General features: G+C 39.6%; 3 protein-coding genes across 6 annotated transcripts in view; 1 reads left to right on the top strand and 2 right to left on the bottom strand.

Moving 5' to 3' along the window:
• The window catches only part of llgl1 (LLGL scribble cell polarity complex component 1), a 35,344-nt gene extending 32,862 nt beyond the window's left edge, over nt 1-2,482 (top strand). Inside the window, exon 23 of one of the 3 annotated variants that reach the window (XM_057346138.1) lies at nt 786-2,482. The gene's annotated coding sequence lies outside the window, so the exon portion shown is untranslated. The remainder of the gene's footprint in view (nt 1-785) is intronic. The other 2 variants (XM_057346139.1, XM_057346137.1) reach the window with 2 other exon arrangements.
• Nucleotides 2,483-3,069: 587 nt separating this feature from the next.
• Nucleotides 3,070-6,030, bottom strand: ccdc97 (coiled-coil domain containing 97). The gene is made up of 7 exons (XM_057345019.1): nt 5,746-6,030; nt 5,547-5,648; nt 5,341-5,466; nt 4,931-5,258; nt 4,586-4,825; nt 4,382-4,505; nt 3,070-3,303 (listed from the first exon to the last, which is right to left on the bottom strand). Exons 1-7 carry the CDS (start codon nt 5,836-5,838, stop codon nt 3,201-3,203), a joined length of 1,116 nt encoding a protein of 371 aa, XP_057201002.1. The 5' UTR covers nt 5,839-6,030; the 3' UTR covers nt 3,070-3,200.
• Nucleotides 6,031-7,095: 1,065 nt separating this feature from the next.
• cacna1ha (calcium channel, voltage-dependent, T type, alpha 1H subunit a) overlaps nt 7,096-13,075 on the bottom strand; it is a 96,763-nt gene continuing 90,783 nt past the window's right edge. For both annotated transcript variants that reach the window (XM_057345017.1, XM_057345018.1), the window contains exons 30-35: nt 12,925-13,003; nt 12,269-12,390; nt 11,828-12,133; nt 10,536-10,704; nt 10,283-10,440; nt 7,096-10,200 (exon numbers count right to left, since the gene is read on the bottom strand). In XM_057345017.1, coding sequence (XP_057201000.1) covers nt 9,205-10,200; nt 10,283-10,440; nt 10,536-10,704; nt 11,828-12,133; nt 12,269-12,390; nt 12,925-13,003 — 1,830 coding nt within the window. In that variant the 3' untranslated portion in view covers nt 7,096-9,204. The remainder of the gene's footprint in view (nt 10,201-10,282; nt 10,441-10,535; nt 10,705-11,827; nt 12,134-12,268; nt 12,391-12,924; nt 13,004-13,075) is intronic.

Raw genomic sequence — 13,075 nt, 5'->3', positions numbered from 1 at the left:
TAGACAGGATATATAGGCATGTTTGCTCGGCTGAGGAAACCAACCACCACTGAGTCTGGAAGTTATTTAAGATGTGTAACTCGGCTGGAAGTTAGTTTGTGATTTGGGGTGGTGTTCGTGTTGGTTAGGTTGAAGCACTTTTAACTTTTTATTATCAGAAAGCACTGCAGACTTAAAGCAGCACCTGAAGCTGCTTCACCAGACTTGAAGCAGCAAAGTCTGGAGACAGGCTACGTAGTAACCTATAAGATGCTGATAGCAGGAGGTACTGTAAATTGACAAAAACTAGGTGCTGCTTCAAGTCTGCAGTGCTTTCTATTCCTGTGTTCAATTTGAATATAATTGAGTTCAATTTGTGAGAACGCTTTATGACTCTCATATTGTTGACTTCATTTCACTTCTCTCCCCAGAAGGGAAGATGTTATGAAGTCTTGCTGTGTTTTGCTTTGCTGAATGCATGCAGTAACTAATAAGCCCCATCTAAAGTCTGCATTCCACATCCTGCAAGCTGGCACACAGTGGGGCATCTGCCTCTCGGCTCGCCTCTCTTAGAATCAAGCACAAGGCATCTGAACTGCTGACTTACAGCAAATTAAATACAGACCACATGTTTTTTCCAGTGTTTTTGTTTAGTCTTCCTTATTACTTGCAGAAGGGAAAACCACTGCCTCCTTGTGGGCATCTTCGGTAGTGCAGAGTAGTTTGAGAACCTGCATGAATACGTGTGATTGTACTGTATATAATTGCATTAGTATTTAAGCACTAATGATGATGTTCCCTTTCAGGGGCAGTTATGGGAACGACTCATTACATCTAATTGTAACTCGACAGGGACGTTTGTGACTCCGGATCTGAAGTTGCACCAAACCTTGTTCATGAAGTTTTGCAATGGAAATGTCACACTTTTCCCTGTGCCAAAAGACTGAGGGATTCCTTCGTTTATCGTCCTGTCTTTTACCTTTCCTCCAGTTTTCTTCTCTCCACAGCCGTTGGTTCCTTTTCTATGAGGGGCTGTAAAATGGTACGTTTGAGAAGTGTCTTTAAGGGATCAGACAATAAAACAGCCAATGTGTTGCACAATGTCCGTATGCAGGTAGGGGGCTTCAGAAGTCTTTGAAGTCTTTTACTTTTTTGTCTTAACATTCCTCTTTTCCCAAGTTAGTGCTTGCACAATTAATGAATTTACTCTAAATAGAAACTAAAGCAAATTGAAAAACATATTCAGAAGCCTTTAGCCTCAAATGCATAGCTGCTACAGTTGATCAATATCCATTTTATTATAATAAGTGCAACCAACTGCACCTCTCAACGGTTTATTGTGGCACCACAGGACGCAGTTACGGTAAAATGAAGAAACGCATTTAGAATCTCAAATATTTTAAGTGCCAAGCGTTTTTCCAAGAGAAAGATATATCTATATCTATAATGTCTTTATGAAGCGTTTACTTTTTCCCTCCTGACAGCCTTTTCAACAATATCTGTGATACTGTGATGGTTTCTGACTATAAATCGGGAGTCTTTCGGAAAGTTCAAGTTTTGGACCCTGTGGGTTTGATATATATCGCCTTTGTTTTGTGTCGTCTTAATTATTTTTTTTAATAATGTCCCTTAACCACTTGCCATTGTAAGTAATTTTGGCAGATAACTGTGAAGTGTGTAAATTGAAGGAACATGGTGTATAACATTTGCGCATTCTCTTTAGTAATTCTAACTAGTTGATGTTGCGTACTCCTTTGCCACAAGTATTAACAGATTATGAAGGAGCTAATGACTTTTTCTATTTGCATAGTATTCTCTAGAAAGGTTTTATATGGGTTACAAGGGTTCGTATTTTGTATTTTATACAGTAGATATTTCACTGGCATTTAGGTAAATAGGCATTTCAACCACTGCATTTTATGAGGTGAACAAAAACAGTTGTGTAATCATTTCTACATAAACGTAAGTTAGCTGATAGAAGGAAATAATGAAGGAATGTGTTGTGCGCACATGCACACACAGATTTATAATTGACACATTTGGCTGCTCAGATCAGATAATGCAGTTATTAGCCATTGAATTTTTAATGGTGTTAGTATACATGTGGTAACTATTAAAGTGAAGTGTTACATTTACATTGCAACTAAAACAAAAACAGCACTAATACTTAGTATCAACTGTCACATTTCTCCCTATATATTAACTGGTTTGGTTTGTTTTGTTTGTTACACATTTCAATTTGTAGTTTAATCGTTTCATATTTGTACATTTTTGTCTTCACTTTCCAGCCAACAATATCCTGTGAACCTGTATTTAATTGTTATTTTTCTTGTGTAGAATTTGAATTGAGATAAATCAATGCTAATGAAATCTTGAATGTTAATAAAGTATTTACTCCACATTTCTGAGCCTTCAGCATGGTTTGTACCCTTAAAACCACATTTATTAACCAAAAGCTATATATTATAAAAGAAGGTAATTGTCTTTGTAGGCTATTTTGTATATTTAAATGTCTGTGCTGGTAATGCTGGTTACAAAAATAGCAAAGCTGAAAACATTGGATGATGTTAGGGAAAATAACTAGTGTTGATTAGTTCTATAGATTAATAAATGATCTACTTTAAGTAGTTTGTTTGCATTGTACTGCAGTGTCCAAGTCAATACTTGTTTATAACCATTTACAAGGAAAGTTTGGAAGATTACAATTATACGTAAATCTAAAACTAAATGTTGTTAATACATCAGTTATTAAAACTTATTAAAATAAAAATTATATTCACAATGCGAATAGGCCTACTGGATAAGCATAAACGATCTTTTCTACCTTATTTTACGTTCGCTTTTAATCATGCATTTGCAGTCTTGCGGTATTTCGAGGATGTCTGCGTTGTAGGACACGTCTGGTATTGTTCATGTCTACCGCTCATTTATGTCCTACATACCAAAAGACAGGAAATACTGCAAGAACTTTCAGCACTGCAAATACAATGAGCCAACATTTAAGCAAAAGTTTGAACTCTGAGGAAAAACTCTGTTCAGACCAGGGTATGGAATACTTTACAAAGATGATGTCTTTACCAGCGGTACTTTGAAAAATAGTTCTCTTTTATTAAAGACAATTTAGTGCTTATTTCTTTAATTTACATAAACCAAATACAAAGACAAAGGACAGGTTTTCTAGAATTGACAGGAAATCTATTGAGATTCTGATCTGATTCTAGCTACTGCATCATAGCCTCTTCCTCGTCGTCATCAAAATAACGCTCCTCTGCATCCCGATTTAAAATATCCAGATTATCATAATCTGGGTTCTCATCCACTTCACTGCAATGACAATATGAACATATGTCAGTCATGCAAGACTTAAAATAGTGATATTTAACACTGTACCATTTAGTTAATGTTGAGTTGCATTATAAAAACTGAATTAATTATTATTGTGGCTGAAGGAATTCATAAGGTTTATTTTGTTTCCTCTTTTTTTTGGGGGGGGGGGGGTCATTGAATCACACTCGATATGAGGTGATTGATGACAGAATTTTTAGGTGAACTTTCTCTTTAAGAGGCCTTTCTCTCCACATCATTTACTCAACCTCAAGTTGTTCCAAACCTGTATAAATGTCTGGTTGAACACAAAGGAAGATATTTGGAAGAATGTTAGCAACTGACATTTCTGGGGCACCATTGACTACCATAGTAGAAAGAATTATTGTATAATTTTTTTGGTTCTGTTGAACACAAAAGAAAACATTTTGAGGATTTATGAAAACAAACAGCTCTGGGACACCTTTAACAAGCATTTTAATGGTAGTCAATGGTGCCCCAGAAATCTCAGTTGCTAACATTCTTCCAAATATCTTTCTTTGTGTTCAACAGAAAAAAGAAATGTACACAGGTTCAGAACAACTTGAGGTTAAATAAAGGGATACCTTGCCCAAAAATGAAAATTCTGTCATCATTTACTCACCCTCAGATTGTTCCAAACCTGTATAAATTTCTTTGTTTTTCTGAACACACAGGAAGATATTTAGAACAATGTCAGATCTCTGCCATAGCAGGGAAAATAAATACTATGGGAGTCAACGGTGGCAGTCAGGGGGGGGGCGGTTGATTTGGGGTGGCGAGATCTGAACATTTTCCAAATTTCTTCCTGTGTGTTCAGCAAAACAAAGAAATTTATACAGTTTTGAAACAATCTGGGGGTGAGTAAATGATGACAGAATTGATTCATTTTTGGGCAAACATTGCTACTGGATTATGTATTTGCAACTTCCCTATATGTGGGTATTTCTTTTAATTGTTTGCTCGGAAAAGACAAACGGTATAAAAATTATCACCCATTAACAGCAAGCTTGATTGTATATTTGCACCATGAAATGATGCAAAAGTACAATAGTTTAACCTGTAGTTGAAGTCGTCTTTGCCATCCAGGAATCGCTGATGCATTTGACTCAAGAATTCTTCTCTCAGCATGGCTTTCTCATCCTCATTTGGCTCCCACTCGGCCTGTCTGGGCTCATCACAATCTAAAGCACAGACAGACATTCATCCATCATACAGTTTTTAATGGAATGGCTGTTATGACTCATACAGTGAGATCCATCACCTTCTTCATCAGACTCCTCCTCTGCACACTGCTCCCTCTCCTGCTCCTCCTCCAGGCGGTTCTGGATCAGTTTTTCTTGGTAGGAGTTGATAAGCAGGTCGGCCAGTCCCTTTGGCCCGTTCCTCATGGACTCTTCTGAGCGCTCGAAGATCTCCTCTTCACTGAGGTACTGTCCGATGTACTGCTCGTACAGCAGCGGATCTCGTACGCGCATCTGTTCCTCGCTAAAATACTGGCCCTCTGTAGAGCGACAAAGATGCTTATGAAGGTGAGAAATGACATAAGTAGACTTCAAGTTCCAGAAAACCTGATTTGAAAAAATGTCAAATAAAACCCTGTTGTTACCCTTCTGAAGTGCACGGAGAGCTGCGTAGCGATGGTTACGGATTCTTGTCCGGACGGTCGTGCTAGACGTCCGCTTCTGAATTTCCTTGCAGTAATACTGCACCCTGCAGTCGCCGCTCAGGTGAGAGAAAGCCTCTGTGTGCTCTGGCTTCAGATGTGCCTGATAGCGCTCCAGAAACACTAAGGGTTTGGATCTGTACTGATCCATTAAGACCTTCTTCCTCTCCTCCAGAGTTAGGTCTGGTTCACCAAGCTGTTGACTTTTAACTGGACTCCCACTGTCTGATATAGCCTCTATCATTGCATTGACACAGCTAGATGGTTCATCCTGAGAAAACAAACGCGTGTCAACAAGAAAAGCCACATGGTTAAAACAATTTATAACACAAGACTGAAATACACAATCTTACCTGTAGATTTGGAGAGTCTGGGCAACCTTCACCTGTCTCAACCTTCACCTGTGTGTTTCGATCATCCTCTGGAGGACATCTGGTGCGAGGGTTGATTCCTCCAAAGATTTCTTTTCTTTCTTTCTTCTGCGTATGTCAACAGCAATGTGGTTACTGACATATACAGATGCATATTAGCTGAGCACCAATGTATGATGATACATCACCTCTGTCTGTATATCTGGAGAGTCTGAGCATCTCTCATCTGCTTCCGAGCTCCTTCTCTTGGGTTTGGGGAATGGCTCGATTTCCCCCCACAGTTGTGTCTTCTAATTCACAAAGCAACATCCACATGAATATACAAAAGGTTACAAGCATGTGTAGATTTACAGACGCCGAATAATGGGTCTATAAATGACATCTTACCATTAGACTTGGAGAATTTGGTGATTGCGCGCCTGTCACAGAGTTGTTTTCACCCTCTCTGGGTTTGGTGTGTGGCTCGATTTCTCCCCACATTACTAGTACTTTAATATGCCAAACATAACGTAATGTTGTCACTTCAAATCACAAATTATTATTATTATTGTAGTTTGGGAAATCTCCACCATGCACTCGTTTTATTTTAATTTGACCTTTTTTTAAATGGTCGAGCATTTCAAAACAACAACGTTTAGCGTTCTGCCGTTCAGTACATCTACATTATAGCTCCGTGTGAAACGACCATTACAGCTCGATAGTTCCACATACTCGTGCGCGTGTCTGTTCACATCTGTCCAGCAGATGGCGCTGGAACTTCAGCTCACTGAGCGCAACTACGGCGATGTAAAGAAATGCGCCACTCTCTGCATATGTCTGCTCATAAAAAGCTACAATTTCCAAAATATAATACAGCGACAACGTTTTTTAGAAGTACCAGTGCAGTTTAGGGGTATTTTATTTTATTATTTAAAACACAACGTTATAGCAACTGTGGTATCAGCAATAAAGACTTGCGTCAGCCTGTTCCTCTCACATTCTGACCTATCCCTGCTGGAAAAACAATAGAATACAACAAAATACAACAGAACATTTAATAGATTTAATGGGTATAATGGAAATTGTATTGGTTTTAATGGAAACTAACTAGAATGTCTAATGTGATGGACTATTGTGGGATGTTATCTGGCAGAGGAAGCATTAAATCCTATTAGAATTTTGGATGAATTTGGTTTCTAATGTTTTTTTTCAGCAGGAATGGCTTCAGAATATTAATATGGATTTATCTGTAGCTATTATAGTTTCGTGCTGGTTTTTATTTGTTTTTTACTTGTCATTTTTTTAGAGCCTTAAAGCCAGTTTGTACTTCACTGATGTGAAAAAGAGCAGCATCAACTTTCTCCAACACATCTTTTATGTTCTACACAAGTCTTTCTGTTTAAAATAGATGTGAGGGAGTGAAGGATTAGTGTTTATTTTTGGATGAATTTACAAGCCAAAGTCTGTAGGTGTAAAAATAGATACACTACTAGCTTCATTTATTTTGGGAGTGATGTGGTAGTCCTGTTGTTTTAACACTTGGCCTATGGCTGGGAACCTGGCAGTTCAAATCTACATGCAGGTGAAATGTGGGAGTTTGTCAGCACCCCTGCTGTTACCGTGACCGTATTCCTACCATGTTTGGTCTGAACTAACTATATATGACACTATATATGTCCCTTATGTGCATTTTGTCAAACCCATTTTAAGAACAGGTTTCTCAGCTGTTTGGAGAAACTAGGAAATAAGCCACACATCTTACTTTTGCAATAAAAAGATTTATCTGTAGATGATAGAGAATATCTCTCAGATTAGTTGTGGTCATTACAGAATAAAATACAATGTAGAAATACAGTTCTATAGATTTTCAAACCCTTCTGCTTTATCAACCAAGTCATATCAAAATCAAACTTATTGCAGACAGTTCGCTTTTAAACAAAGTTCTTATTCTAACAGAAAATAGAAACAACACAGAGAAATTTCTGTCATCATGAAAGCTTGAGGAAAATGCTTTGATTATTTATTGAAGGGTTAAGGACATTAGGCTGTTTGATGGCAAAAGCTCATATTCAAAAAACAGCTATTTTGAGTGCGATTAAAAAACACTTTAAGCATTAACATACTACTCCATCCTTCCATCTCTATCAATAAAAAAATCCCAAAATCCTTCTGCAACAAACGTTGATCTGGTACCTTAAGATATATGAAACTCCGCACACGTTAGTCTCAAAGTCCAATGTTTAACTGACAACATAATCTTGAAATCAGTTGGAGTACTTTCATAATTCTTCATGTTTGCTTACCATGAATTTTTTTTTAACTCATTTCAACATAGATTCATAAAATATTGCATTAGACAGCGATAAATGGGTTTACTTCTACAAAGAGGAATACCTTGTAATTACACCCCAGTGCAATTAGATAAGTCTACAAATGGAAAATATCTGTTAATCGAAATATCAAAAACTTCAAAAAACATCCTGCTTTGTATTTCTAAACTTTTCAAGAACATGCAAGAAATTTTCCCTCTTCATCTTTTTTGAGGAAATTTAGACTTGAGGAAAATAGTAAATTTTCACAGCATAAAAGCTGCGTCGACTATTTTAAATGTGAGTAAGCGGTGATATGACACTGGATAGTTGTGAAATGTATAATATTAAGAATAGGATTTGCAGGTATAGTTTACCTGTGAAACTAAGCCATACTGCAATGGCTTACCTCAACTATACATAAATCAAACATTTCTTTGTCTTCCTTTCATTAAATAGTTGTCTCCTTGTTGCAGGCACAAATGTAAAAAAGTGCCATTTCAAAGCTATATAGATCAAAAAATAGATCACACATGTGCAGAAATCAACTCCTTTAGTCTTCTCCTGACTTTAAGAAATCTGAACATCAGGATAAACAGAACAAGGTCACATTTACAACTGAATGAATCTGTCCTTCACATGCAACATGTGCCACAGCCTAGGGCCGTAAAAATATTAAAGTAGGTTATGTTGCGGTTAAATCAGGTTATAGTGTATTGGAAATCTAAATATACATTTTGAGATGAACCTGAGTATGGTAAAGGGTTGTGTAGGTGAGATGCACGTTACTGGCTATGTAAAGTGAGCAACCTAACTTACAGAAACATGTATAGCGTATTGCACTCAGGCTACAGATCACGTGTTGTTTGGTTCTCATTGGATGTATATAACATGACACACCCCTCATCCCAATAGAAAAATAAAAATCATCTCAATATCAGTAGGCCTAAACAGACTATAATTGATCCCACAGCTATTCGATTAAAAAATGTACATTCACAAGAAGACAACAGAGGACGATTCAAATTGATATGTGCAAAAACATTATATATCTCTATAAAAAATATGTGCATATGAATAGAGCTTTCTAGAGTTTCTTCACTAATACAATTCTCTATTTACACATTAGGAGTCAATAAAGTACATAACATGTACAGCTCTTTTTAATCCGTATAGTCTGTCTTTACAGAAAACATTAGCAATGCTCATGACAAAGAGAAGAAAGACTGACAAATATTATACAGGTGGTACATAACACTAAACATCCTGAACTCAAATCAATGTGATTGAGCACTGGGATTAAATTAAGAACCAGAGTTCCATTTGGAAATCTGAAATTGCATATCCCATGTTCAACACCTTGCCCGATCACCAGTCAGATCAAACGCTGTCCCCGCTAGGTTCGGTTGCCATTCCTGGCTGGCTTTCATGACAATATTACGTTTGAAAACAGAAAACTTTGGCTACAGAGAGAGGTTTATGTCCCCTGTTCAACTAGATGCCACACACTTGTGTGCAGATGATAAAATTTGGCTAAAGCCACCAAAATTGATGTCCCTTATTGGGCTGTTCTGTTTACAGTGCCGAAGTCTGTGGATTCTTCAAATCTGCTGTCAAAGGGAGGTGGCTGTGTGCTTTCACACAGAATGCCCGTCAGACCGCTCATGGGGGTGGGGTGCGGTAGTGACAGATACTCTGCACAGTGAGAGGGGTGCCGCTCTACTTTGATGAGCGGCTGGGTGGACAGCTGGTTCTCTGGCAAATCCAGAGAGTCCTGCTGCAGGGCCAGGTCGTACGACGGCGTCCTCCGCCGCAGTAACATGCTGCTCTCCGTCAGCTTTTTCATGGATGCGAGAGAGGCAGGGGCCCCCATTTCAATTGGGGGCTCTATGGAGATACAAGGAGGGCTCATCTTTTTCTTCCTGGGAATGTGCAGAGACTGTCCGCGCATTGGACCGTGCCTCTTTTCGACCAGTTCTTGACCGAACACCCCATTGTCTACTGAAGGACAAATCTCAATGGAATGCCGGCGATGATCATCGGCACCGTAAGGCTTTTCCAGAAAACCCTCGGTGTCCACTCTGAAGCACTTCTTGGGATCTTTGATGCTTAACTCGGCTAATTTGGCAGCACTGCTGCAGTTCTTCACCGGGACTGGAAGCAGTGTCCCTGAGGCGGTGTAGGGAGACAGAGAGTGACTGCGTGCTTCTGTCTGGACCCCTGCCCACAGCCTTGCTGTACTGTTGATGTGGCAGACCTCATCATCCATCGGATCAGCTAATTCAAACATGGAGCCGCTAGGGCTGGTGCTTCTGCTGCTGCTGGCCTGGCTTGGAGATCGCGAAGGGATATTGTGCTGCCTGTGGGGCTGCCGGAAGGTGCGGACACTGGGTACGCGTCCACGTGGGGGTAGCGAGGGTGATCCTTGGGAGCTGCTGGGCCCAGAGATCCGGGGAACGGGCAGCTTGAAGCTGCTTTTGCTTTTCCCTGGTCTGTCGAGATTGTCTTTGGAGTCAGTACCTTGCCCATCTATGGAGTCATTTTTTATTGCCTCCTAAAAGAAAAAAATGGATAGCTAAGTGGAAAAACGTTCACTTATAAATGAGATTATTAATACAGCACAAGCAAGAATATACCTGTCTTCGTGGAGTCCTGCGTATGCTATGGGTTGGAGAGGGCTGGGGAGGAGGAATTTTAGGAAGGCAGTTGTACAACTGGGAATGGGGTGGAACACCAGGGACCTGGAGCAGGGAATAACCTTCACATGGCTGGGAGTGAACCGACGTGGTGGAGCCTACAGCAAAAGAGTGTTTACACTTTCTATTAATAACAAACTCACAAACTAATTTATCGAGTCAAGATGTCAAATCGAAGACAAGTCTTTCATACCTAATTCTAGGTACCCCTGACTGGGTTCCACCTCCTCCAGTGGATACGGTGCGCTGGTTGGTCTCACCGGGCGAAACATATAGCTATCATTGGGCAGAGAATGCATCCTTGACACCGACATTTTCCGTGGAGATAGCAAATTCTCCTGAGTCCTCTGCATCGCCTCATCCTGTAAGAGATATGCTTCTGCTTATCTTCTTTCCGTACCATCATATAAAAACATACAAACCCAAACACCTAGAGGTATCCAGGTTCATTCATCGGCTCACTGCAGCTGGCAAAGCAAACATGCTCCTTGCCAGAGCAGCCCATGAGGGGTAACAAATGTTCCTGGTCTCCCCACAGAGCCACACGTCTCTCTCTGTCCACATCCCCTCAGCATATTTTCTTTGTATTTTGACAGCTCAGCACCCAATAAAAAACAAATGCAATTCTGTGGCCAACTCAGACCCCTCCTTATAGAGTTAATGGTGCACAATAATTGCTAAACTAAACAGAGAGAACAACAGAACAATGTCTGTTCCAGTATGCCAACTCTGTGGCCAGTTCATTAAACACTGTCCGAAGGGTTATGACGTTTATTTCTTGTACCTGCCAGAGTCTTTTTTTCACATAATCTAATCTTTAAAAAATACTTTTGTTTTGATGTAATGAAATAGGTTGATTTTGAACAGTTTGTTTACCACATGAAGCACATACAGTATGCTGCTAGCATCAATTTTGATTACTGGCTAATTGTGTTGACGACATCAAGTGCGTTTAAGTCACCTTTTTCGGTGAAAGATGGCGGTGTACCTTCTTTCAATTATTTACACAAAAATACAGCTAATTTTGTTAACTGCTTATAGAAAATGAAGTAGAAAATATTCAATTAATTTATGAAGCTACTCTAAACTTTGACAACACATATTATTTTGTAGGGGTTTACACCAGACAGGACAGTATAGAGCTGACAGGTAAGCGGTGGGCAGAGATACAGGAGCGGGTTCGGGAAAGGACTCTCGAGACTCGGCGTGAGCGCATAGGCGCTATATGTCATCGCGCTAACTACAGGGCTATCGCCGCAGACCTGTGACTTACATATTAGTTGTTACATTACAATGCATATTTTGTTGCGTCAGACGTTGCATCAATTGCTTGCGCCATGCCAAGGGGCTTAAAGAAAATACTGAACTTTCCACTGGTGAAAATGACTTTGTGGTGGTGTTCATGTGCATTCAGTTTACGATCTATTCACCATGACTTGAACGTAACATACTTTTGCATAATCCAGTCTATTTGGGTTGGTTTACCTCTCCAGGTGAATCTGGCCATGGTCCTACATAAGTTGCTCTTCCCTCAGGCCCTAAAGAACTCCCTTCTGAGGCGATACTGAGACGCCGAGCCATTTCCATCTCCATCTCGATCTCGGCATCCATTTCTGCATCTTCTTTAGCTTCTTTGTTGCTCTCCTCCAGATGTTTCATCAGAACAGCCACCACAACATTAACCAGCACAAACTGAGCAATTAGCACAAAAGTGACAAAGTAGATGGGGGACACCAGGGGCAAGTAGCTGAGGCAGTGCTTATCTTCTGGAGTGCACTCCCGCAGAGTGTCCTACACATATGCAACAGTATATAATGTTAGCGACCTCAGCCAAGGGAAATACGACAGCACTATCTATTTAACACTCTACAAACTGTTAGAGAAAGAACATTGAAAAATTTAGTGGTGAAACTAGCATTGTAGTACCTTCATTATTCCATTCCAGTTGTCCCCCGTTGACACTCTGAATAAAGTTAAAAAGGCCATTCCAAAGTTCTCAAAGGTCGCATGTTGACTTAGTCCTTCACATGGGTTGTTGTCATTGCATTCTACAGTAAATATCAGTAGACAATGATATGACAAGAGTCTGAGGGATTTTAACATAATTACAAAATGCGCAACTCATAATTCGTCAACACATTCGATGTGTTGCTTAAAGTGGCAATGACCTGACAGAGCTCTCTGTATTACCATTCATTAAAAGAGCAAATGAGCCATTTACTGACACAATAATTACCATTGATTTTAAAGTTGAAGGCTAATGAAAATGATTAGAGGTCTTGCCCTTCAAGAGAAAGCGTAATCATTTTCACACAGGCTTCTTACAGGAACATACAAGTAGCTTAGAAACATCTGACAAAAAACAGATACTGCAGTGGCAAGATCCAAAGATGAACAGAGCTAATTTACTGTAGGTCCGTCTCCTATTATGACATTACTGTAGTCTGGGGAGAGCACTAAATCTGTGAGGAAAACATGCCTTTAGCCTTTACCTAAAAACGAAAATGGCAGCTATGTTAAAGCTGCTAAAGCTTTGAAATGGTGAGCTCGGCAAGAACAGTGTGCAGGATTGCAGCACTGACCTAGTTTCCCAAAAAGCTCCACGCCAAGTGCTGCATAAATGAAGAAGAGCAGCATAAACAGCAAGCCCAGATTTCCCACCTAAAGAAAGCAAGCACATTATCACAGTATGTTATTAAACAATCAATCATGGAAAGTAGCATTGTGTTATAG

This window comes from Triplophysa rosa, linkage group LG11, assembly GCF_024868665.1.
Source record: "Triplophysa rosa linkage group LG11, Trosa_1v2, whole genome shotgun sequence".
In the NCBI taxonomy this organism is placed as follows: Eukaryota; Metazoa; Chordata; class Actinopteri; order Cypriniformes; family Nemacheilidae; genus Triplophysa; species Triplophysa rosa.
Note: the sequence above shows the minus strand (reverse complement) of the source record. Positions and strands in the feature narration are given on the sequence as shown.